We start from the raw sequence: 25,444 nt of genomic DNA, 5'->3' as shown, positions 1-25,444 counted from the left end.
AGTGGTTTTTGCAATACATTGACATGAATCAGCCATGGGTGTACATGTGTCCTGGATCCTGAAGCCCCCTCCCACCTCTCTCCCCATCCCACCACTCAGGGTCAGGTCAGTGCACCAGCCCTGAGTGCCCTGTCTCATGGATTGAACCCGGACTGGTGATCTATTTCACATATGATAAACCATCATAATATTTTTAAATCATTAAAATTTTAGTCTGTACTAACTCTGTGCAAAACTTGGTCTTGACTGTGTGCCCTTGTTGTCGTTCAAGTGGCCAAGTCACGTCTGACTCCTTGCGACCCCACGGACTGCGCACACCAGGCTTCCCTGCCCTTCACTATCTCCCAGAGATTCTCATACTCATGTCCATTGAGTTGATGATGTCATCTAACCATTTTTATCGTCTGTCAACCCCTTCTCCTCCTGCCTTCAATCTTCTGTAACATCAGGGGCTTTTTCAGTGAGTTGGCTTTTTGCATCAGGTGGCCAAAGTATTGAAGCTTCAACTTCCCAGTCAGTCCTTCCAATGAATATTCAGGGCTGATTTCCTTGAGGATTGACTGGTTTGGTCACCATAGCAAATAGAATAAGTAACAGATGAGGTCTCCTGGCTTTGTCCTGCTTTTCTAGTCCTTCTCTGTCCATCACTGTTATTTGCCCCAGTGGGTCTCCTCCATCTTAAACGGTGACTTAGCTTATAATTTGTAGAAACTTAATAATCTCTATCTTGTATTAATTTTTGTGTTCATTCTAAGTACAAAGACATAATTATCACTATTTCTGGGTTCATTTGCTCCCTCCAGTATGTTCTACAAAGCCGTGGCTGCCTGAACCCTGAATTAGCTTGAGTGATTGCTTGGACTTTCTCCTTCCCTTTTTTCCCTGGGCTCTCTGACTTGCAGCCTGGTTGCTTTCTATGTTAACCTATCTTGGGTGAGCTAAAGAACATACTGATTATTCTTTGAACTGAAAATGGATTTCTACCTCACCGGATAAAATTGTGGAAGTCTTGACACTTATTTAAATATCCTCCTCAGGATGCATCCCCCACCTCCTCTCACCTCTCTTCAAAGCACTAGCTTGGGAGAGTTTCCATTTAAATAAGTTGCATAACACTGCACATTTTTACTACTTACTAATGTTCCTGTTGTTGAGGACTTCATGGAAATTTTATTATTTTTCATTTTTATTGAGGAAGATGCCAACAATTATCATAAATAAGCTTTTATTGAAAAAAATTATGTCAATGCAAAAATATTGCTCTTACTTTCAAACCTGATATTTAGGAGTACGAGGTCATACAGAGGACGCACAGGCTTACAGGACCAAAGCCAGGATGCTTTGTTTGCCTAGGAAAAAACCTCTGGATGAGAGAGAGAGAGAGAGAGAGAGAGAGAGAGAGAGAGCCTGCCTTATGGCGCCCTCTGCTGGCCATAAAGCTCACAGTCCTGCATTTTTCTCTATAAGAAAATGTGAATCTCAGGCAGGTATAAAACAGTAGTCAAAAAAAGGCTCACCATGTGTTGAGCTAGCACCTATTTCTTTAATATAGTAATAGAAATCAATACATATTCTTCCTTGCAATCTACCATTAAAATTTTGGGGGGTTCACTAAAGGTCTATTTTTCTTAACTTTTATAAAATACTGATCTTTTACTATCATGTTCTAACTCAATTATAATTTCATGAAATTATTTTTTCTGTGACTTTTAAATTTAGTTCATGAATTCTGATGAAGGTTATAAGAGTTATTAATTTTACTTAAAATGAAAAAATAAAACAGAAGCTAATATTTTTAAGACCTTTAAAAAAATAAAGGTCTTATTTATTCGTCTTTCCCTTCTCTTTTCGTAGTCACAGTATTGATTTTCTACTGCTGTTGTAACAAATTGAAATAACACAAATTTATTATCCTACAATTCTTTAGTTTAAAGGGTAAACATGAGTCTTCCTGGGCTAAAATTAGGTGTAACAGGGCTTTATTCTTTCCTGAAGTTCTAGGGAAAATCTGTTACCTTGTCTTTTCCAACTTCTAAAGGCTGCAACATTCCTGCTACATGATCCCTTTTCTACATCTTTAAAACTAGCAACGTCTCATCTCTCTCTAACTGCATCCAGGAAAAGCTATTCGCTTTTCTGGAATCCTGTGATTAGTCTGGGGCCATCCAGCTAATCTGAATAATTTCACCTTTATCTCACTTTTAACCTTAATCATGCAAAGCCCCTTTTGCCATCTAATGTACCATATTCACAGTTTTGAGGATTAGCATGTGGGCATCTTTGGGAAACCATTATTTTGCTTACCTGGCCACCATCCAAGTTCAGATTTTATGTTGCTGTTCAGTCACTCAATCGTGTCTGACTCTTTGTGCCTCCATGGACTGCAGCATGCCAGGCTTCCCTGTCCTTCACTGTCGTCTGGAGTTTGCTTAAACTCATGTCCATTGAGGTGGTGTTGCCATCCAACCATCTCATTCTCTGTTGCCCCCTTCTCCTGCCTTCAGTCTTTCCCAGCATCAGGGTCTTTTCCAGTGAGTCAGTTCTTTGCATCAGGTGGCCAAAGTATTGGAGCTTCAGCTTCAGCATCAGTCTGTCCAGTGAATATTCAGGCTTGATTTCCTTTAGGATGGACTGATTTGATCTCCTTGCTGTCCAAGGCACTTTAAACAGTCTTCTCCAGCACCACAGTTTGAAATCATCATTTCTTCAGTGCTCAGCCTTGTTTATCTATATGAAAGATACCTTTCATATCTTTATCTAATTCTTTAGGCTCCTACCATTCTAATTCACCCTTCAAAATGCCGTAGAGTGCACTTGGCTGATGCCTTCTCAGTTACCCTTTAGTAGGGCAGTATGAACCCACTCCAGTGCTCTTGCCTGGAAAATCCCATGGACGGAGGAGCCTGGTGGGCTGCGGTCCATGGGGTCGCTAAGAGTCAGACACGAACGACTGAGCGACTTCACTTTCACTTTTTACTTTCTCGCATTGGAGAAGGAAATGGCAACCCACTCCAGTGTTCTTGCCTGGAGAATCCCAGGGATGGGGGAGCCTGGTGGGCTGCCGTCTGTGGGGTCGCTCAGTGTCGGACACGACTGAAGTGACTCAGCAGCAGCAGGGCCATAAGACCCATCCTTCAACTCCTGTGAAAGTTGGGTGTTTGTGGACTCACCTGTCTCCAGAGAATTGTTTCAACTCATTGGGGGCCATCCTGCCCAGACATGCTTGGATTGGCGTCACCAATGTCTAACCAAAATGAGGCTCTGAGTTTTCATTTACATTACAGAGTTTTCTGTGGGATCAGCCTGAGAATAAACTTTAGCTGAGTGCGCTGAATGCTTATCTTTGCTTAGCTTCGTCCCATCTTCTGCTTCTTTCACTGTCTTACAAGCTTCACTTAGGAGACCCGCATCAGTAAGTCACCTTGCTTATCTGGTTTTAGGGAACCCTACCTAGGGAGGCCTGCTAAAAGAAGTTTCAGTGACTCCCTGCTATTTAACAGGTTAAGTCCAACTTCCTAAGACTAGAATGAACAGACTATTTTGTCATTCAACTCTGTATCTTCTGCTTTATTTTTGTTTTTTTCTCTACTCAGAGTCTGAGCTGTGCTGAAAAAGGAATACTGTGTGGCGGCTAGGCTCTAGTATTTTGAAATCATGTATTTTATATATTTCTACATTTCTTGCTGATTGTCATCCCCACCCCTTTCTCCAGCTGTTTTCTATCCTTCAAGCTCAGGTTTTCAGTGTATAAAAATCTATGTATGCACATTTGATCAAATGATCCTACTTCTAGAAGTCTATTCCAAGGACACACTGGCAAAGCTATAGAGAGACCAATGTGGGTGACTAGTCGTTGTTGTGCTACTGTAATAGAAAAAGAGTTGAAATACTAAATGTTCATTAAAAGAAGAGTAAGGGATAAATTACAGTACATCTACTACAGAGTACTGTATAGCTATAAAAATGAAGGAATATCTCGATAGATACACAGAACACCCCCAGGATGTACTGTTGAATAAAAAAGGCAAGGAGAAATGTGTTGATAGTGTGCTAGCATATATCAAAGTAAGTGTAATTCAACTGTGGATATGTATTTGCTTATTTTAAAGCCAAAATAACAATGGCAGAATATGCCATATTGTAAAACACACACACAATTACTTTTTAAACGTTACCAATGGGAGAAAGGAAGGAATAGAAAATGAGAGTGAAGTGGGTAGAGAGTAGAGGGTAGGGATAGAATCTTGACTTCTTCAAACTTTGTGTGTATGAGACTTTGGAACCATTTAAATATATTATATATATTATTTTTGGGAAACATGGTTTACTCTTAAAACAGTGACTTATAACCGATGAGCCCAAATAGTATGGCAAAACACACTCAGGTGAATTACTCCAAGTCTTTGTAAACTAGTGATTTGATTTTTCTCTGGTGGAATATACCCAAAGGACAGAGGGAACAGCATCAGCTCTTAACCTGTTTTTAGTGACTGTGTTGTTAATGACAGTTTTGGTATTATTATAGACAGGCTGTTGTGTGTGCTTTGTGTGATATAGGAAAGAGTTAATTATGCTGATATCCTTAAGAGCCAGAATATTTGGCATAGGTAGGGGAAAGGAAATACAAATATAAGATCAATAAGTTTAAGTGAAAGTCCTATATCATGCTTTGAATGAAAAATATCATTATGAATTCATAATTTTTTTTTAAAACAAAAGTAGAATCTCTACAGGCAGTAAACATTGCTAGAGCCCAGGAATTCAGCCTTTTTTCTCAACTTTTCTGTAAGGCTGAATTATTAAGTTTAAAACATGGACATTTCTTAGAGCTGTCCACTATTACCAACACTAAAACAGCGAGTACCCCAAGTATGCAGATTCTAGTATTAAAACACATTTTCAACTAAAAAGAAACAGAGTCTCTTGGAATAATGGTTGATTCTAGGTTAAGAGCAGATGGTATTTACAAAATGAGCCTAAAATGCCTTTTCATGCCAGAAGGCAAGAACTATGAATGATCACTAGGGTTGTGTCAAAAGAGCTCAGGAGCTAGCTTCAATAGTCTTCTACTGGAAAGAGTTGAGAAAATTTGAACATGAATAAGAATAATAATTGCAGTGTTATGAATTATACCTAATACTTTAAGATACATATGTTTATCCAAAAAATTATTAATGTTTAGTAAGTTAAACCAGCAGGCTTTAGTAGGTTAAACCTGCAGGAGACATGGTTTGATCCCTGGGTTGGGTAGATCCCCTGGAGGAGGGCATGGCAACCCACTCCAGTGTTCTTGCCTGGAGAATCCCCATGGACAGAGGAGCCTGGTGGGCTACAGTTCAAAGGGTCGTAAAGAGTTGGTTATGACTAAGCACTCAGGCATATGCACAGGGGACCAAAGTTATTGTTTTTAAAAACTGGTAGAAGTCAAGGAAAAGAATCAGATTTTTCATCCTCCTTTTTATATAAATCGTACTTCAGAATAACCTAATATTTGATGACAGGAAGTTTCTGTCTACAGAAGTATTCCAGCCAATAAGTGATTATGGAATTGTAAAATTAGACAATCACCATTTGGCAATGCCTATTGAATTAATGAATCTAAGCAGTAATTACCAATGCTGCCCAAAGCGTTAGAGAAGACAGTCTTATGTGCCTCCAGATAAAACTAACCATTCTCTCTGAAGAAGTATTGGCAAAAACAAAAACCACAGCTAAACAACTTTATCCTGAACTAACTACTAATTTACAGAAATTACAAAGGGCATGGGAACGTTTTAAACCACATCACAGGGAGGCGAAGGGGAAAATCCAGACTGTGGAAAACTCAGAGGACAAACAGCTCAGGTTTCTGAACAGTAACAGCAATGATACGATTACAAGAGAGAAAATGAGACAGAGGAAGAGAATAGGGAGATTAAAAGAGACACAGAAGACTGTTGATCAATCACAGCATACCGAGTCTTGCTTAGAGTCTGACTTGCGCAAACAAACTGAGATAATCAGGGACATTTGATCGCTAAATAGATATTTGATATTAAAACATTCTCATTTTGTATTTGGGTATGATAATGGTATTTGTTTACAGTAAAGCACTCTTACTTTTTAGAGATTACATACTGAACTCTTTGCAAATGATGTGATGTCTGGTGAATGGGATTTTCTTCAAAGTGATTTGAGCAAAAAACGGGTGATGTGGAAGGGATGTGGGTAGAGATCAGGGTAAAGTGAGTTTCCTCATGAGTTAATAATTGAGGAAAATGTGTATGGATACAAAGGAGTTTGTTTTACTTTTCCTTCTACTTTTGTATTAGTGTGAAAAATTCCATAATAAAGAGTAAAAACTTTAGATCATGGGTAGGAGGGTGCTGCTGCTGCTGCTGCTAAGTCACTTCAATCGTGTCTGACTCTGTGCGACCCCATAGACGGCAGCCCACCAGGCTCCCCCGTCCCTGGGATTCTCCACGAAAGAACACTGGAGTGGGTTGCTACTTCCTTCTCCAGTGTATGAAAATGAAAAGTGAAAGTGAAGTCACTCAGTCGTGTCCGACTCTTAGCGACCCCATGGACCGCAGCCTACCAGGCTCCTCCATCCATGGGATTTTCCAGGCAAGAGTACTGGAGTGGGGTGCCATTGCCTTCTCCAGTAGGCGGGTGCAAAGATAGCAAAGGAAAGGAGAGATGATATTGAGCACCTGTTAGCATTAGCAGGTATGCTCGGTGTTTTTGATATGTTATTAAATTTAGTTCTTGTATCAGTCTGACGAAGTGGTTATGCTTTTCTTGGCTTACAGATAAGGAACCTGAAGCTAGTATGATTAAGTGATTTGCTGAAAGTCTCAGAATTAGTACTGATTCTTCATCTATCTGATTCCAAATCCATGCTTGTCCCTTGCAGTATGCACCATGTACTCTGCTTTAAGAGGAGAATCTGAAAATGAGTTTAATTCATTGTTTGAACAACTTTATTGAGAGAAAATTCACATAAAATCTCCCCCTTTAAAATGTGTAGTTTAGTGGGTTTTAGTATGTTCAAAAAGTTGTGTAACCATTTTGTTGTTAGTGTTTAGTCAGTAAGTCATGTCCAACTCTTTTGTAACCCCAGGGACTGTAGCTCTCCAGGCTTCTCTCTCCACGTGATTTATCAGGAAAGAATACTGGAGTGGGTTGCCTTTTCCTACTCCAGGGGATCTTGCTGACCTATGCCTCTTGTATCTCCTGCATTGGCAGACGGACCCCTACTACAACTTAAGTTTAGAACATTTTCATCATCCCAAGAAATTCCATGTCTGCTCCCCATCCCTCCTAACCCCTTATCCTAAGACAACTGCTAATTTACTTTGTCTCTTTAGATTTGCCATACTAGAAGTTTCATACAAATGCAGTCATGAAATATGTGGTCTTTTTTCACTATCTTCTTTCACTTAGCATAGTGTTTTCAAGCTTCATTAATGGCATGGCATATATAAGTACTTCACTTCTTTTTATTGCTGAAAAATATTTTGTGGTATAAATATACTGTGGGTGCTCAGTCACTCAGTCCTGTCCAACTCTTTGCGACCCTTTGGATTGTAGCCTGCCAGGCTCCTCTGTCCATGGGATTTTTCAGGAAAGAACACTGGAGTGGGTTGCCATGTCCTCCCCAAGGGGATCTTCCTGACTCAGGGATTGAACCTGAATCTCTTGGGTCTCTTCTGTTACAGATGGATTCTTTACCTCTGAGCCATGGGAGAAGCCCAATAGATATACCACAATTTGTTTATTCATTCATCAATTTGTGGACATTTGAGTTGTTTCTACTTGTCAGCCATTAAGAAGGATGTTTGTAGGAACGTCCATGCACAAGTTTTGTGTGGATGTTTTTAAAATTTCTCTTGTATGTGTAGGGAATGAAAATGCTAAAACATATCTCCTTCTGTGTTTAACTTTTTGAGGAATTATCAAACTGTTTCGCATAGTGGCAGCACCATTTTACATTCCAGCCAGCAAGTATTAAGGTTCAAATTTCTCCATATTCTTGCTGACACTTGTCGTTTATCTTAAATTATAGCTGTCCTCCTGGTGTAAAGTATCAATATTATTTTACTGTGGTTTTGAGTTACATTGTCCTGATGACTAATAATGTTGGTAATGCATTATTGAAACATTGAATCATACATTACCTTAATTTTGTCATTCTTTTATCCACTCTGCAAATGTATATCAAATACTTTCTATTAATATATGCCAGACCTTGGAGAAGAAATGACAGTTCACCTTTTGTAGGTGAAGACAAGAATGTTAGTAGCTGATGGGTTTGGTGATGAGAAAATGGACAAATCCTCTGCTGGTTGCTTTCATTTTCTCATTGAGATAAGCAACATGATCAGTTGAGAATCAGGAGAGAGATAGGAGATGTTGCAATTAAGGAATAAAAATGTATCTGAACTAAAAGGAAAAAACACAACTAATTGAACTTCAGTTAATCTTGCAGTATTGTACATGCATTTTTTAAATGTGTTGTTGAAGGATAATTGCTTTACAGAGTTGTATTGGCTTTTGCCAAACAACAGCGTGAATCAGCCATAGGTATCCATATGTCTCCTCCCTCCCATCTCCCTCTCCATCGCATACCTGTAGATTTTCACAGAGCCCATGTTTGAGTTCCCTGAGTCATATAGCAAATTCCCATTGGCTCTCTGTTTTGCATATGGTGATGTGAGTTTCCATGTCACTCTCCATACATCTCACCCTATCCTTCCTGCCCCCACCCTGTGTCTATAAGTCTGTTCTCTATGTCTCTCTCCCTTGCTGCCCTGCAAATAATTTCATCAGTACCATCTTTCTAGAGTCCTAATACAAATGTATGCATTAGTATATGATTTTTATCTTTCTCTTTCTGACTTACTTCATTCTGTGAAATAGGCTCCAGGTTCATCCACCTCAGTAGAAGTGACTCAAATGCATTCCTTTTTATGGCTGAGTAATATTCCTTTGTATATATGTACCACAGCTTCTTTATCCATTCATCTGTCTGTGGACATCTAGGTTGCTTCCATGTCCTAGCTGTGCTGAAGTGAACACTGAAGTACATGTGTCTTTTAGTTTTGGTTTCCTCAGGGTATATGCCTAGTAGTGGGATTTCTGGGTCGTATGGTGGTTTTATTCCTAGTTTTTTAAGGAATCTCCATATTGTTCTCTATAGTGGTTGTATCAGCACATGCATTTTTAACTTTATTAGTAATACAAAATTTCTCTCAAAAGAGATTTGTTAATGTGTACTCCCAACAACAGTTTGTAATAATATATTTTGCCCCTGATCCTTGCCAACACTGGCTATCATCAAGTATTTTAATGAAACTTTTTCCTCATGGATTAAATTATTGCTTGTAATACTTAATTTTCAGTAAGATTGAATGCCTGCTTTTCTCTTTTGCTCATTTTTATTGCCCACTTATTTTTTTCTTTAGATTTGTGTGAGTTTATTATATATTTTGGACGTCAACTCTTGTTGGTCTTGTCTGTCTCAAATACCTTCTTAAATTTTTAGGCTTGTCATCACTTTTTAAATAGTGCCTTCTATTAACAGACATTTTTAACATCAAGTTTTGTTTAAGAAATCTTTTCTACTTGACATCATAAAAGTATTACTTTTTATTTTCTGCTAAGAATTCTGTTTTTTATCTTTAATCTACTTGAAAAATGTTTTTTAATATTGTAAGAAGTTGGAACATATTTTCCCCTATATGCATAATAGATTTCTTGTAACCGTTTATTGAAAAGTTCATCATTTGTCCATAAATGTGCATGCTTCTGTCACTTACCTTGTTTCTGGACATTCAGTTTTCCTCTTCTGGTCCATTTGCTTGTATCTGTTACATTGGGTTTGGAGTTGCTTTGTATTTTAGATTAGTATGAGAGAATTGACATCTTTACATTTCTGAGTTTTTCTACTCATGAACATGGCATGTTTCCATTTAATTAAATATTGTAGTATTTTATGAAAAAGTCATATAGTATATTCAAAAAGAGCATGCAGAGTTTTTTAAAATTTATTCCTTAGTACCTTGTGTTTTTGACTACTATTGTAAATGGTATCTATTTTACAAGTTACCTTTTAAAACTTGTTGGCATATAGGAATGAAAATTATTTTTCTAGTTTTATCTTAAATTCAGTAAGCTTGCTAAACTCATTAATTTGTAACTTGTTTCTGATTTCTCTTGATTTTCCTATATAAGAAATACATGTAAATGATAGTAGTTTTGCTTCTTCTTTTCTATTAAGTGATGAGACTAATTTGGGATAACCACACTGAATACTTTCTGTTAGAAAATGGAAGTAAGGAGCGGTTTGTACAAGTGACTGGTTCATAGCAGCTCTCTAACCTTGCTGGACAGATGTCATCAGGTCTTCCTGTCCAAGGTGTTGGGAGGTGTTCCTTAATTAGAAAGTGAAAGTGAAAGTGAAGTCGCTCAGTCGTGTCCAACTCATGGACTGTAGCCTACCAGGCTCCGCTGTCCATGGGATTTTCCAGGCAAGAATACTGGAGTGGGCTGCCACTTCCTTCTCCAGGGGAGCTACGCAACCCAAGATCGAACCTGGGTCTCCTGCATTGCAGACAGATGTTTTACTGTCTGGGCCACCAGTAAAGCCCCAGTCCTATTCCCTGGGAGTCCCCATCCATTGTTTTCCGTATCTTGTGGCTTCACTGTCTGAACGTTTCTTTCTTTCTTTCTTTTAACCTTTTGGCTACTTCTGAAGAAAGCACTGGAAAGGATTCCTTTGAGTAACTTCTTCAACTTTCTGACTTTGTGTAGAAAAAATGGAGTCCCTAAGGGCTATTTATTATTTCTTGAATAGTCTCAATCCTTTTTACTTCAGGCTAATGCCTTTGCCAATTCAACTACCTCAAATAATTTTTGTTTTTCTGGGTATTTGATTCAAAGAGTAAGTTAGCATTTCAAAGCTGCACAGGCCAAAACTTACTCTGAAGCTGTAAATATGTTTATGGATTTTTTTTTCCCTAAAACATGTCTTTCCTTAATTTGCTCTTAATGCAAATATAGGCTTAACATTTAATAGTACTACTGTTAATTTTCATTCTTACACTTCAAATGATATTAAATTGTGGCAGATAAATATGCATTTTCAGTACTTGCAAGTCATTAATTTGATTGCATGATTTCACAGCTGGAAGCTTTGATTTCCTAGCTTTGGGAATATAAATACAGAAGGATATCAGATCAGTTGCTATGTTATGCAAACACTAAACATTATTTGCTACAGTTTCATGAAGGCTGGGACTAAATATCGAGATATCTATTTTCTGTCACTTATCACTTGGATAAATGTTCACTAAATATGTCTAAATCATATTTCACATGTTGCTTTTGGTGTGTATTGGTATATTAATTAATACTACTTTGTATATATTTTAATATTTTATTTGTATAATATTTGGGGGAATTGTAAAGATTCAGTTGATCAGATCTAAATTTTAAGGAATTGTTCGAGACTCTTGTAATGTTGCAAATTATAAACCTGTTTCTCAGATTAAGATATTTTAAAATATATTTTTTCTTATTAGAAGTACATATTTATCATAGAATATTAAAAAGACATGCAAATGCCAAAAGAAGAATTTAAGAATTACCTGTAGTCCCTCCATTCAGTTGAAACCAGTAAATTTTGGTCTTACCATTGTGTTTTCCAGTAAATCAAGCAGTGCCTGGCACATAGTGAATCATAATAAATATAAAAGAATGAATAAATGAAGGAGTTAGTCTGTGAATGATGCATTGATGGTTTATAGTAGAAACCCTGAGAGGTTTTGTTTGTTGTTTAGTTATTGAAAGTGCCTGACTTTAAGCTTTGATTGCTGACGCAGCTACCTCAAAGGTGGTGGCCATGGAGTTTCCCAGGCAAGAATACTGGGGTTGGTTGCCATTTCTTTCTCCAGGGGATCTTCCCAACCTAGGGATTAAACCTAGGTCTCCTGAATTGCAGGCAGATTCTTTACTGACTGAGCTGCCAAGGGTGCCACTTCAAGGGTGGCTATCACTAATAAACGTATTTCAGAGATCCAGGTCCCACCCCTACCCTGTAGCTCCTTTGTCTTAGAGGTGTTAGTGGATTTTAATAACCTGATGATTCATTTTTTTCAACTGGCCACTTAGTTTTTCTCTTCCCACTTTACGTGTCTACTCTCTCTTATAAATTTACCAGTGAAGAATGAGCCCATAGAAACCCATAGCCCCCAACATTAACCCCAGTAAAAGCAGAAACCCAGGTCCATGCCTGCTGTCTTCCGCGCTCCCTCTGCGTGCTACCAGGTGTACGGTGTAATTCGAGATTCTATAGGTCATCAGTTCAGTTCAGCCGCTCAGTCGTGTCCCACTCTTTGTGACCCCATGGGCTGCAGCACGCCAGGCTTCCCTGTCCATCACCAACTCCCGGAACTTGCTCAAACTCATGTCTATCAAGTCAGTGATGCCATCCAATCATCTCATCCTCTGTCGTCCCCTTCTCCTCCTGCCTTCAGTCTTTCCCAGCATTGGAGTCTTTTCCAATGAGTCAGTTCTTTGCATCAGGTGGCCAAAGTATTGGAGTTTCAGTTTCAGCATTAGTCCTTCCAATGAATATTCAGGACTGATTTCCTTTAGGATGGACTGGTTTGATCCCCTTGCAGTCCAGGGGATTCTCAAGAGTCTTCTCTAACACCACAGTTCAAAAGCATCAATTCTTCGGTGCTCAGCTTTCTTTGTAGTCCAACTCTCACATCCATACATGACTACTGGGAAAACCATAGCTTTGACTAAAGACCTCTGTCGGCAAAGTAATTGCCGTGCTTTTTAATATGCTCTCTAGGTTGGTCATAGCTTTTCTTCCAAGGAGTAAGCGTCTTTTAATTTCATGGCTGCAGTCACCATCTGCAGGGATTTTGGAGCCCCCAGAAATAAAGTCTGTCACTGTTTCCATTCTATTTGTCATGAAGTGATGGGACCAGATGGCATGATCTCAGTTTTTTGAATGTTGAGTTTAAGCCAGCTTTTTCACACTCCTCTTTCACTTTCATCAAGAGGCTCTTTAGTTCTTCTTCACTTTCTGCCATAAGGGTGGTGTCCTCTGCGTATCTGAGGTTATTGATATTTCTCCCAGCAATATTGATTCCAGCTTGTGCTTCATCCAGCCCAGCATTTCACATAATGTACTCTGCATATAAGTTTAATGAGCAGGGTGACAATGTACAGCCTACTTGTACTGCTTTTGCAATTGGAACCAGTCTGTTGTTCCATGTCCAGTTCTAACTGTTGCTTCTTGACCTGCATACAGATTTCTCAGGAGGCAGGTAAGATGATCTGATATTCCATCTCTTGAAGAATTTCCTAGTTTGTTGTGTTCTACATAGTCAAAGGCTTTGGCGTAGTAAATAAAACACAAGTAGATGTTTTTCTGGAACTCTCTTGCTTTTTCTGTGATGCAGTGGATGTTGGCAATTTGATCTCTGGTCCCTCTGCCTTTAATAAATCCAGCTTGAACACCTGGAAGTTCACGGTTCACATACTGTTGAAGCCTGGCTTGGAGAATTTTGAGCATTACTTTGCTAGCGTGTGAGATGAGTGCAATCGTGTGGTAGTTTGAATGTTCTTTGGCATTGCCCTTCCTTGGGATTGGAATGAAAACTGACCTTTTTCAGTCCTGTGGCCACTGCTGGGTTTTCCGGATTTGCTGGCATTTTGAGTGCAGCACTTTCACAGCGTCATTTTTTTTTTAGGATTTGAAATAGCTCAGCTGGAATTCCATCACCTCAACTAGCTTTGTTCATAGTGATGCTTCCTAAAGCCACACAAAAATGCTTCTGTGAGTCATAAGCCTTTATTTTTTCAAGTTGCCTCGTGATTATTGCTGAAGAGTGTCTTGCACTTATAAAGAACCACAAGGGCTGGTTCAATAACAGCGTTGGTTATTGGTAGGCTGAAACTGGCACATGAAGATATACCCATATGAATTTTTTAAACAAAAAGTAGATCTTACAATAGGTATTGCTTTGTAATCTACCTTGTTTCCACACTGAGGTATCCCTAGCAGTTGCATGTCTTTGGTATTCATTTTAAAGTATTAAACGATGTAAATATTTAAAATATCATTTTAGGAGTCACATCATATCCTAGTTTGTGAAAAAAGATCACATTAGCATTTTTTAAAATTAGCATAGCATGCCTGTCATTGATACTGCTCTGCTTCCAACCTCTACTGGATTTATCTAAGTGTTAGTTGCTCAGCAGTGGCTGACTCTGCGACCCTATGAACTGTAGCCCACCAGGCTCCTCTGTTCATGAGATTCTCCAGGCAAGAATACTGGAGTGAGTTGCCATTTCCTTTTCCAAGGAATCTTCCCAACCCAGGGATTGAACCCGGGTGTCCTGCATTGCAGGTGGATTCTTTACAGTCTGAGCCACCAGGGAAGCCCCTCGATTTCTAAAAGTCCAAAATGCTTTGCAGTTGGAGGCAATGTATCCTTCTAACCCTATCTCTCCTGGACTTTGTTCTCTGAGTCCACTTCAATTTCTTCCCCATTTGAGAAATTCTGTATCATTTTCTAACCGACCAAGCTCATTCACTATGTGGGTCTTCCCATACACTCCTCCTTGTGCTGCAAATGCTAATCCTCCCCCTCTTCCATCTTGAGGACAAACACACAGCCTAAGAAATCCAAATCAAAGATTTCATTCCTGGATCCTTTACCATAATGGCCTTCATGAGTGGGCACCAATCCTATAGAGGAAGTCATCTGTAGAGATGGAAAGAACTGAAATTTTATGTCAATTCAGAAAGAAAGGGGGAAAAAAAGAAACATTTTAATTTGAGGAAGCAGTTTAAAATCTAGGCAAGAATATTTCCCTATCGCCCTTTTCATTGTAATATATTATCTAAGGCCCAGAAATTCTTTTCTTCTCTTCAGGAAACCATGGCATTTAGTTCTTCTCTTCTGAGACCTCGTGTGATTGGCGAGTGGATTGGTCGAGAAGAGAATGATGCTGACCCACTGGCTGCTGAAATGCTACAGCCCCCAATTCCCAGAAGTAAAAATGAACAATGGGAAAATGAAGACAGTAGCTCTAGCCCTGCGGGAAGGTGAGATGAGATGTCTTCTAAGATTCTGAACACTTTCATCATTTCAGACAAAAGGGAAATCACATGCATGATTTTGATGAGATAACTCTTAGCAATTTTATATAGAATATTATGTCACATATAAGATAAAAATTAATTTCTATCTTTTAAAATTAGAGTTTTCTCAGATTTGCTTTTAGATTTGGTTTTGATTTTTTGCTTTACATCTAGCAAGCTTATCATTTCTTTGCTACCAAAACCAAATAGAAAAATAATTACAAGGACATAAACTGTCAGTCAAGACCTACTGTAATACTGGATAAGACTGGCTTGTTATTACGGTGAGGGTTAAGATTGGAGAGGGAAGACTTCTGACTTACCAGAGAGATCTAGTTATTCAGCAAGAAGAAAACTATTAAATGTATGTTAGACTATTGTGGTTTAGTCGCTAAGTCATGTCCAACTCTTGCTACCCCATGGACCGTAGCCCACCAGGCTCTTCTGTCCATGGGATTTTCCAGGTAAGAATACTGGAGTGGGTTGCCATTTCCTTCTCCAGGGGATCTTCCTGACCCTGGGATCGAACCCAAGTATGAAAGACGATACAAGGTGGAATTAGATGGAATATATAGAGAGAAACCTTGGTTTAGAACCATTTGAGTTTAGAGTTGATAACTATGATTGAATATAATTATTTACATTCTCTATGGTTTAACTTTTGAAATGATTTTGAAGCTATTATAATTTGTGAATTTGAAAGTCCCTGGTTTATTTTATTCAATTCTATGATGCTCAAAATGGTTTCAGAAGATTCGCCCTAAGTTTCCATGTACTGGTGTGCATGCATGCTAAGTTGCTTCAATGTGTCTGACTCTGCGACACTATGGACTATAGCCCACCAGGCTCCTCTGTCCATGGGATTCTCCAGGCAGGAATACTGGAGTGGCTTGCCATTTCTTTCTCCAGGGGATCTTTCTGACCCAGCCATCAAAGTTGCGTCTCTTTATGTCTCCTGCATTGGAAAGCAGTTCTTTACTACTGAGAAGCCCGCTCTATATGCTAGTAGAAGTGAGATAATTTTGAAAAGTCTAGATAATATTTTCTAGAAAAAGTGTATTCAGTATAACTATTTCTTGTAATACTAACTGCAGTGAGTAAAATTTGAAATGAAACTGAAAACTTCTATGAGGAAGTTGGAGTGAAAAGGCATTATTATCAAGGCATGGCTTACACAAGATTGAGAAAAAATACTCATGGACTGAAATGTGACAGGAACTTAAACTTTCTGTGAATGTTGCTAGCTGAGCACCACAGAAGAGTTTTTCCTGTGCATAGCATAGCCACGGTAACTTTGTGTTCCCTACATTAAATTTAGCAGCAGCCAATAACCATTCTTTCTCAAGGAGAAAATTGTATTTTCTACAATGTAATAGCTTTCAGGGTTTTTTTTACTTTGACTTATCACTTGGCTAGAGGGAAGAAAATTCGGAATACTCATTTAATGTGCTTCAGGCATATAGAAAATTGATTCTATTTCCATGAGAAATAACTTTTAAATTATTTAAATAGTTGAAGTGTACTGTATAAGGAGAAGAAAACCATTTCTAAAAATCCATTTACCTTCTTTCGTGAAATGTCAGATCAATTTCACCTGTCAATGAGGGTAATTTTATTTTTAATACTAGACGTATGAAACACACTACACCTTTATCTTTATTCATTGCTAGATCTTTAATTCTTAAATATAAAATAGAGAAATGTCGATTTTCATTGTGCTTTCATTTAGCCATAATAATAAATAAGAGCTATTTATTGCAAATGTTAGTCCTTCTATTTTCTTTCTAGCTTCAGTGAGCTCTTATTTCCTCTTGAATATCCAATAAATGAGACTTTCTCTTGCAATCCTAGTAATATCCATTACCAGAAAACTCAGTCCGTGGAGCTCTCACTCAAATATTTGTTTTGAAAGGTTGTTTTCACTTTTATTTTTCTCTATCTTTAAATAATGAATTGATATATTACCTATGAAACGAAGAAAGAGGTGAAAATCCTGCTCAGATGCCCCATTAGAGAAAAAAGAAGGCATGCTTTCTGAACTAAATTTAAAGAGTAGCAGTAAAGTTATGGGTTAGAAACTATATTCCATCATCTAATACAAAACCAGGATTTCTGAATTTAGGCCGGGAGCTCACACAGCACTAAATTTGACTGGAATGAATAAAAACAGATTGGGGAGCAATTTCCTAGTGAATCAAGAGTCTGTTGCTAGGGTATTAGCTTTTGCCCTTGAATAGTAATGACTTTATCTTATAACTTAAGTCTTAAAAATTAGCAGACTAATTACATTCTAGAGTCCTGAAAGAGAAGACAATTTTTAAGGATGACTTCTGTTTTTCTCTCCCCTACTGGACCTCCTACATTGCCATTGTCAGTAGGCATCTGCTATGTGAGTGAAGCAGGCACAGAAGACTGTGAGTAGACATCTAATAAATAAAGTTATTTATACGAAGGGTTGGAGAAGGAAATGGCACCCCACTCCAGTGTTCCTGCCTGGAGAATCCCAGGGACGGGGGAGCCTGGTGGGCTGCCATCTGTGGGGTCGCACAGAGTCAGACATGACTGAAGTGACTTAGCAGCAGCAGCAGCGTACCAAGGGCTGTATATAGTCTATCTTAACATTTTATCTCTTTTCCTATTGTGGATTCCCCTCCTGTTAATTGCTCAGGTCTTATTTGAATGGCTGTTATTACAGCACCCAATCTTTAGTACATCGCTAATTTTCCCTCTCATTCAGAACATAAAGACATCATAGGCTGGACTTTCATCATTAGCCTAGAGAGAATTAAATAATGGTGCAGTAAACCATTGAGAATCTTATGAATAGACTCTTACCCACCATATTTTCCTGGAACTTTAAAAAAATGATACACTTTACCTGAACTTTTTCTTTAGGTCCTACAAATACAGCATTGTGTGAAGAGGGTCAGCAACTTTAGTATACATAGCTGTCATCTGAAAGGTTAAGCGCTGGTTAAAATGGAGGCAATTATGAGGGCAGTATAGAGAAACTAATAAAATAAGACAAGACGATGTAATTGTTAATTGTTAAGAGAGTTTAAGAAAGTAAAGCATCTGAACAAGCAAACGGAAGGGTTGTAAGGGAGAGGTGAATGTGTTAGGGAATGATTGCATGTGTTCTATGATTGTCACGTGCTACCATTTGACATTGGTTGCTGTGGCTGGTCTAGGCATTTAGTGGGAAGCATACATATTCATTGCACATTTAGAGTTGTTAAAAATAATCACACATTGATAATATAAATGTAAATAAAAATTGAGTTAATAAACCTATATATTTATATTTTGAGACATCTCAATTAGAATTTGCAATAGCTGATAATAGACTTTCTAAAATTACTTGCTAAATTATAATTGAATTCTTAAATAGGCTTATCAAGCCTTGAAAGCCTAATGAAGCTCCTCTAAGATGAACCACTTTATTAAAGTAAGAATAATATCAATAAATATTATAGATCTTGTAAGTTGAGCTTATTCATTGAGAGCATCATTATCAGATATAAATATGCCATAAAATGAATAGAAAATTTTATAAACTAGAAATATATATTAAATATTGAAAGTTAAATTCACTTCCCATAAGCAGTGCTCCTTTTCATTAAACCTCATAATTGCTTCTGATATATCTGTTAACAAACCCTAGAAATGTTCCCCTCCTCTTAGAGCTCCTCTGTTGGCAACTAGAAAGAAACAACAAATAAGCAAATATATTAATTTATGCCATAAATTCAAGTAGTGATAAGAGGTATGATGGAAAATAAACCAGAACAAGAAGGAAGAAAATGGATGGAGGGCACTTTAAAAAAAAATGAAAGAAGTCAAGAATAAAGAAATAATCATAAAATTGTCTAATTTTTGGCTGTTGTGGGCATGTTAGAAAATATATAATACATGTGGCAGAGACCATATCAAACTTAGTAATTTATTTGCTATTCTTGAATATTCTCACATGCAGATTTTTACCATAAAGAATATTGATCAATCAAAAATGATTTTGCCAAAGTAATTAAAAAACAGAAACCTTAAACATACAGAAATCTAAAACATACAAAAATTGCCCCTTGTAACTCACAAATTTCTCTTTAAAACCAAAAAAGTATATAACTAAATCATATATTTCAAAATGTTGATGAGGTCATTTTAATATATTAAAAATTTGCTCTCATTGTTTTAAGAATTTATTCATTTATTTAGTTAGGAAATACTTACCCTAATTCAAATAGTCATTTTATGAAACACATTGCTAGTCATCTTTGGACTCATAGACTCAGATGAACTCGTTATTAGACAACTTTTTGGATTCAATCTGTGTCTAGTTCTGGTAGCACACCACCATCTTCATGACCAAATCATGTATTTTAATGAGACTAAAAAAAACACTTGCTTCACCATTCATGAAATGGTCTTGGTCCTTGTCAGGGAGTTACACATTTGTTATCTGTCACTTGTTCCTCGTTATTCACATTCCAATCTATTTGTCCTTCTTTCTTTTGTTTCACTACCTATATTTCCATTTCCCTGGATTCTCATATCTCTCAAGTTGGAGAACTCTTATTACATCTACTGAAATGAATTCTTATTTTATTAGAAAATATGAGATTCATAAAGAAAGTGTGAATTTGTTAAATATTTATTGAGCACTAACACAAGGTAATGTGCTAGGTACTGGCAAGACCAATATGGAAACAAAAATTGTAGACTCAAAGTATTGGGTTGACCAGAAAGTTTGTACAGGTTTTCCCACAAGATGTTATGGAAAAGCAATACTTGCTTTAAAGTGAGGAGAATGGCAAGGACATATGTCTTATTTCTATAGCTCAGTGCACACAACATCTGATACATAGCAAGCAGTTAATAAATGTCTTGCTAAATAAATTATAAAAACATCACATTTAGACATATAAAGAAGAAAAAGAGCTCTTTTGCATAAATCAAAAGGCAGCAATTAAGGGTGAAACTTTTTGTGATCTCTTCAACAACTTGGGCTTTAATACAAAGAGAACCTGTTAATTTCTGATTAAGAGTCAAGACAAAGGGCACACAGATTTACCTACTAAGCTTCAGTAGTGAACTAAACAAGCTTAGCAGATAGCTCAAGAGAGGAATCATCCAGTTTTCCTACAAAAGAGACCACACAGTGCAAGAAAAGTCTAACACTTACCAACCTGTGTTCATAATCAGAATGTGGAAAAAGATGGAGCAAGGTCAGACCCCCTGAAAGAGTGGGGCCAGGAGGAAGAGAGCAGATATCAGAAGGCAGACCATCCAGTGGGAGGAGGTAGAGGGGATGGCCACTTTCAATTGTTCTTGTCCAGGTGATCCTTGTTCAGAACTTAAGTGTTAGACCAAAGCCAAGTGGAGTCCTGGAGTGTATTGATGGGCTTTCCCACATGGCGCAGTGGTAAAGAATCTGCCTGCCAATGCAGGAGACACAAGAGATGCCGGTTTGATTCCTGGGTCAGGAAGATGCCCTGGAGGAGGAAATGGCAACCCACTCCAGTATTCTTGCCTGGAAAATTCCATGGACTGGGTAGCCTGGTGGGCTATAGTTCATGAGGTTGCAAAAAAATGGACATGACTTACTGACTCAACAACAAACAACAATATATATAGTCATTGCACATTTAGAGTTTTTATTTTACTGGAGTTATTAATTTTACTAATATATACATAGATTTGCAAAGCAAAATATTTGAAAATTTGTAGATTTTCTTTAGTTATCACAGCTGTCATCCTCATTGAAAATTCACATTGAACTATTTCTTCAGCTTAAAGGTGGAGCTCAAGACTAAAGGATTAAAACAGCAGCAACAGCAACATAAGAAACTTCTGGCAGCCATGCTTTCTCAAGATTCTTTTGAGTCTGTCCATAGTCCCACCCCATCTGTAACAGAAGAAGATATTGATAATGAAGATGATGCAATGGAATTGCTGGGTAATTTTAAAAATTAATAATTTCTCTTTTTATTCTCTGGCATTGTAAAAGTGTGTAGTGGTTTAGAGATTTTAAAGGTTTTGAGTGGTTTTGTCATAGGGTAAAGAAACCATTTAACATACACTTTTCATTAGACTTTCATGGAGTTGCATGTGAGAATTAAGTTGAAATCAACTCAGCATGTAAAATATTTATCGGACTGTATTTTGTGCTTTGTATAGGCAGAATTTACCTTCTTCCTGCTTAATCAGTCTTTATTCTCTGTGCAATTGTGATACAAATTCAGGTCTGTCTGCTTTATTCTCTGATTATTACTGCCTTGATCACATCTTCTGTCTACACAATATATCCAGAGTACCTATTTCAGAGTTCATTCCAAACTGTCTCCCTGTTGTTTCAAAGATGTTTTAGAAAAAGCAAATTAAGCTTAAAGGGGCAGATAGTAAATTAATGTTAGTATGTCTTCCATAAATGATAGGAAAGTTTGCAGAGATTTCAGTGTTTTTATAGTCTTATTACTTTTATGGAAACCTTATTGATGTTGTATATATAGGAAGTCCTTTTGTATCTTTTAATGAAGTAGATGTCTTTTTTTGTTTCATCAGAATCTCTGCATAGTAGTTTTTTTTTTAATTGAACTTCCTTTTGTAAAACCATTTTTTCAAAGAAGGAAATGAAATTTTATTTCAGAGCAAATGATCCACATATAAAACAGAGTTTTTAGTTCAGTGATATTATCTATTCTATTCTAAATAATTAGGACAGTTTTCAAATATTTTGTAGCATTATCTTAGGAAATGAAAAAATGATAAAAATCATTTGAATTTTTCAAGCAAGTTTTACATATAGAAAAAGGACCCCCAGAAATAAACAGATTTTTTTAAAGATTTTTTTTTCTAAACTAGCTTCCTGGGTTTTAAGTATTTATGGCAGTAAAATACTGTTATTGTAATAAATGATATAGGTTTCCAAGGATAGACTTACAAAGTGTTATTTAGTTAGTGATGGCAGATTCACTGATGTTGTCTGATGTTATAATAACTGCATTCATTCGAAAATTTAGAAGACTGTGTCATGGCATTTTCGCTTCATGCGGTCCATCTTTTTTTAAAAAGAACTGTTAAGCTTTGTTGTATTTTTTAAGGGATCTCATTTCCCACCAGATGTGCCAGATGCAGTGGTTGTACCTTCATCCAGCTTCCATTCAGCAAACCTCTACTGAATGCTAGGCACTGGGCTTAGTCCTGGGGATGTAAAAATAATTGTGGTTTCAGTGTATGTTCAAGTGTTCAAAATGAGAATACAAATACATCACTCAGTTTTCACTACAGATGCTTAAATTTAGTTAAGCACAGAGTCGTACATAGGAATAGCATCCAGTGTGGAAGTAGGGGCCAGTGATCAAGGAATGCTTTCTAGAGAGACTTATTCCTCTGCTAAGTCCCGGAGGAGAAGCGGATGGAGTTTGGCAGGCAGAGTGTGGTCCTGACCCTTGCTGGTTAGCTGATGCAGGAATGGGTTCTTGTTGTGCTCCATGACACTGGCTGTATGTTGTTCCTCTGCCCTCATCAGTAGCAGTGAAGGGGGCAAGTCTGGAATAGTGACTGTTCATGGATGCGGCCTGTGTGACATCAGTGTTGATGAATCGGTACGTGGATAATTGGTTGTACAGATATCCTTCTGTCTCATCCCTTTCCTTTAAATGACAGCTCACAGTCAGTTGATACCCATATGAAGTTAGTTTTACTCTATCTTGCAGAGAGTATCTTTTGAAGAAATCCAGGCATTCTCTGAATTGCTTTGAGATTCCTGAGAACATCAGGAATGTCTTATCAGAATGGTTGGTTGTTGTTCAGTTGCTCAGTCGTGTCTGGCTGTTTGCAACCCCTTGGGATGTAGCCCACCAGGCTCCTCTGTATGGGGGATTTCCCAGGCAAGAATACTGCAGTGGCTTAGGAACTCATCTTGTTTCAGTAACACCAAGGGATTCTTAAAGGAGACTCAGGCGTCCACTCAGTATTAGCATCCCTATATCTCAGCTCTGCTGTTATCAGGTTTCTAGTCTCCCAAGATGAAGACCGAAGGATTGGGTTTTGGAGACTTCCTAATGTGAGCAATTAATATCTGGGTCTCAATTTTTTTTTTCATTTAGACATTTTAGCGTGTGGTCTGAACAAATTTAAGAGTGAGAGGTAGTTGGAGGTTTGAACTTTTCTCCTTGTGAAGTCTGCATATGTCAGCACAGGCAGATGGTGGTTTACTAGTGCTGATCTCTAGGTTATAAGATTTCCCAGCGGTAATATAGAATATTCCAAGCACTCTTGGCTGTCCCCTAAAATAATGCCATATACAACCCTGTTGCCTAGCTGTCTCAGTGAACAAAGGTCACAAAACAGAAAACTGTATCAGCAAATTATTGTGCCCAGAGACTTCATCAATTAAGTAAAATGTTCTTTGAATATGAAATATATTTGTCTCTAAGGCCCTAATATTCCTACTCATTAATATTATTCTATTATTTAGAAATATTCATTTAAAATGTAGACTCAGAGTTTTTTTTCCAAAGTAGTATATGTAAGTTCATGACTTATAATGTTAGTTATGCCTTTAACTAATGTAGTGAATGGCTCGTCTCTTACATGAAATCAAACAGATGTCCATGAATAATTTCAGTTAGTGCAGGAGCTAAGAATTTTTCAGCCATGATATTGTAGTAGATGAATATGTGAAGTACAGGTATGAAATAAAATGGTTATTAAGTTACTCAGTTTTAAAAATTGCATCTTCAGTAGGCTTGTTCATTCTATTGGATTTTAAATCCTACACCAATCAATTGATGAAACATTCCTAAATCAATTTAGAGACCTTATAGTATCTATCTTCCTAGTCCTTTTAATATTAGATTTGCATCTTGTTGTTTATTATTAAAGAATTTTGAGATAATCATTTTGAAACTCTGATTCTAGAAAAACATAAGTGAAGTGATTGTACATATTTGAGGAAAATATAAATACCAAGTTCTTGAACTTATTTGAAATCGAATTTTAACATGTGAAATCATTGTAATCTGCAACAGTGACATCTGGTATTTAAAATATCTTTTTGAATCTGCAACATTGTTTAGAATGAATTTACTATAGCTTATGTGTTTTAAGGGTTTAACTTGTGATTGTTAACTATGCTGTAACTGGCTGAAAGTTTTATTTATTATGCATGGGAAGCAGTGCACTTGGTGTGCTGATAAAAAGTAAAAAACATAATTATTAGTTAACAATATAAGAGAAGATTATTCCTAAGTAAAACTTATTGATTTGAAGGGGAAAAAACTTTTCATTGAATTAGTAGAACTTATTAAGAGTAAAATTATTGGCCTTTGTTTTGCTTGTTAAGAAATCTAGTATTATTAATATATGCTAATATTTAATTCTTCACAGTTGTATATTTGTGAATTTCTTTTCTAAGTGTACTACACAAGTGAAAATATTATAATACAATATCTATAATTTTAAGTAGATTATTTTCTATGATTACTTAAAATGCTACTTAAAAACTCATGGTATAAAAGTAGCTTTTAGTATGAAATTAAGATATACATGTGTGTGTGTGCTCAACTGTGTCTGACTCTTTGCCACCCCATGCTCTGTAGCCTGCTAGACTCCTCTGTCCATGGGGTTTCTCAGGCAAGAATACTGGAGTGGGTTGCCATTACCTTCTTCAGGGGATCTTTCTGGCCCAGGGATCGAACCCATGTCTCTTGTGTCTCCTGCATTGGCAGGTGGATTCTTTACCACTATGCCACCTGGAAAGCCTGGAATTAATATATAGCAGAGAATAAAATATCCAAACTTGTGAAATTTTAAGATACAATTTTAAGCACCTCTGAAATTGGCGCTGTAATTACAGAAAAGGCTGAATAAGATATCTGCCAATTCATCTCAAATTAAGTAGTTTTCAACTTCAAATATAAGATATTTTCAATATTTCAATAATTATGCTAGAATTGATCACAATGAATAGAACGAGGAAGAATATTCACATTAATTTTAGAGTTATTAAAGTCAATAACTTTTCAAAAGTGGAGAAACAAATACCTGCATATCGTACTGCATTCAGTTGCACAGAAAATTTGAGGAACCTCATTAGTTTAAAAGATATTTCAGTTTGTAAATGTGAGTCTATTTTCATTATATTACATGGAATTTTCATTTTATTTTTGATGGGACGTTCATTGCAGTTTTGTGTTTGATTATTCTGTATATAATTTATCCTCATTTTAAATGTCACCAGAACTTTTTGAAAGCCACTTTTTTGCGCATTTTAGTATGGTATTACTTTAAAAA

General features: G+C 37.1%; 1 protein-coding gene across 6 annotated transcripts in view; it reads left to right on the top strand.

Moving 5' to 3' along the window:
• The window catches only part of C12H8orf34 (chromosome 12 C8orf34 homolog), a 343,264-nt gene that overhangs the window by 102,558 nt on the left and 215,262 nt on the right, over positions 1-25,444 (top strand). For all 6 annotated transcript variants that reach the window (XM_065902914.1, XM_065902913.1, XM_065902912.1 and 3 more), the window contains 2 exons: positions 14,940-15,112; positions 20,938-21,104. In XM_065902914.1, coding sequence (XP_065758986.1) covers positions 14,940-15,112; positions 20,938-21,104 — 340 coding nt within the window. The remainder of the gene's footprint in view (positions 1-14,939; positions 15,113-20,937; positions 21,105-25,444) is intronic.

The sequence above is a fragment of the Muntiacus reevesi genome, chromosome 12 (assembly GCF_963930625.1).
Source record: "Muntiacus reevesi chromosome 12, mMunRee1.1, whole genome shotgun sequence".
NCBI classification, from domain to species: Eukaryota; Metazoa; Chordata; class Mammalia; order Artiodactyla; family Cervidae; genus Muntiacus; species Muntiacus reevesi.
This window is presented reverse-complemented; position numbering and strand designations above follow the sequence as displayed.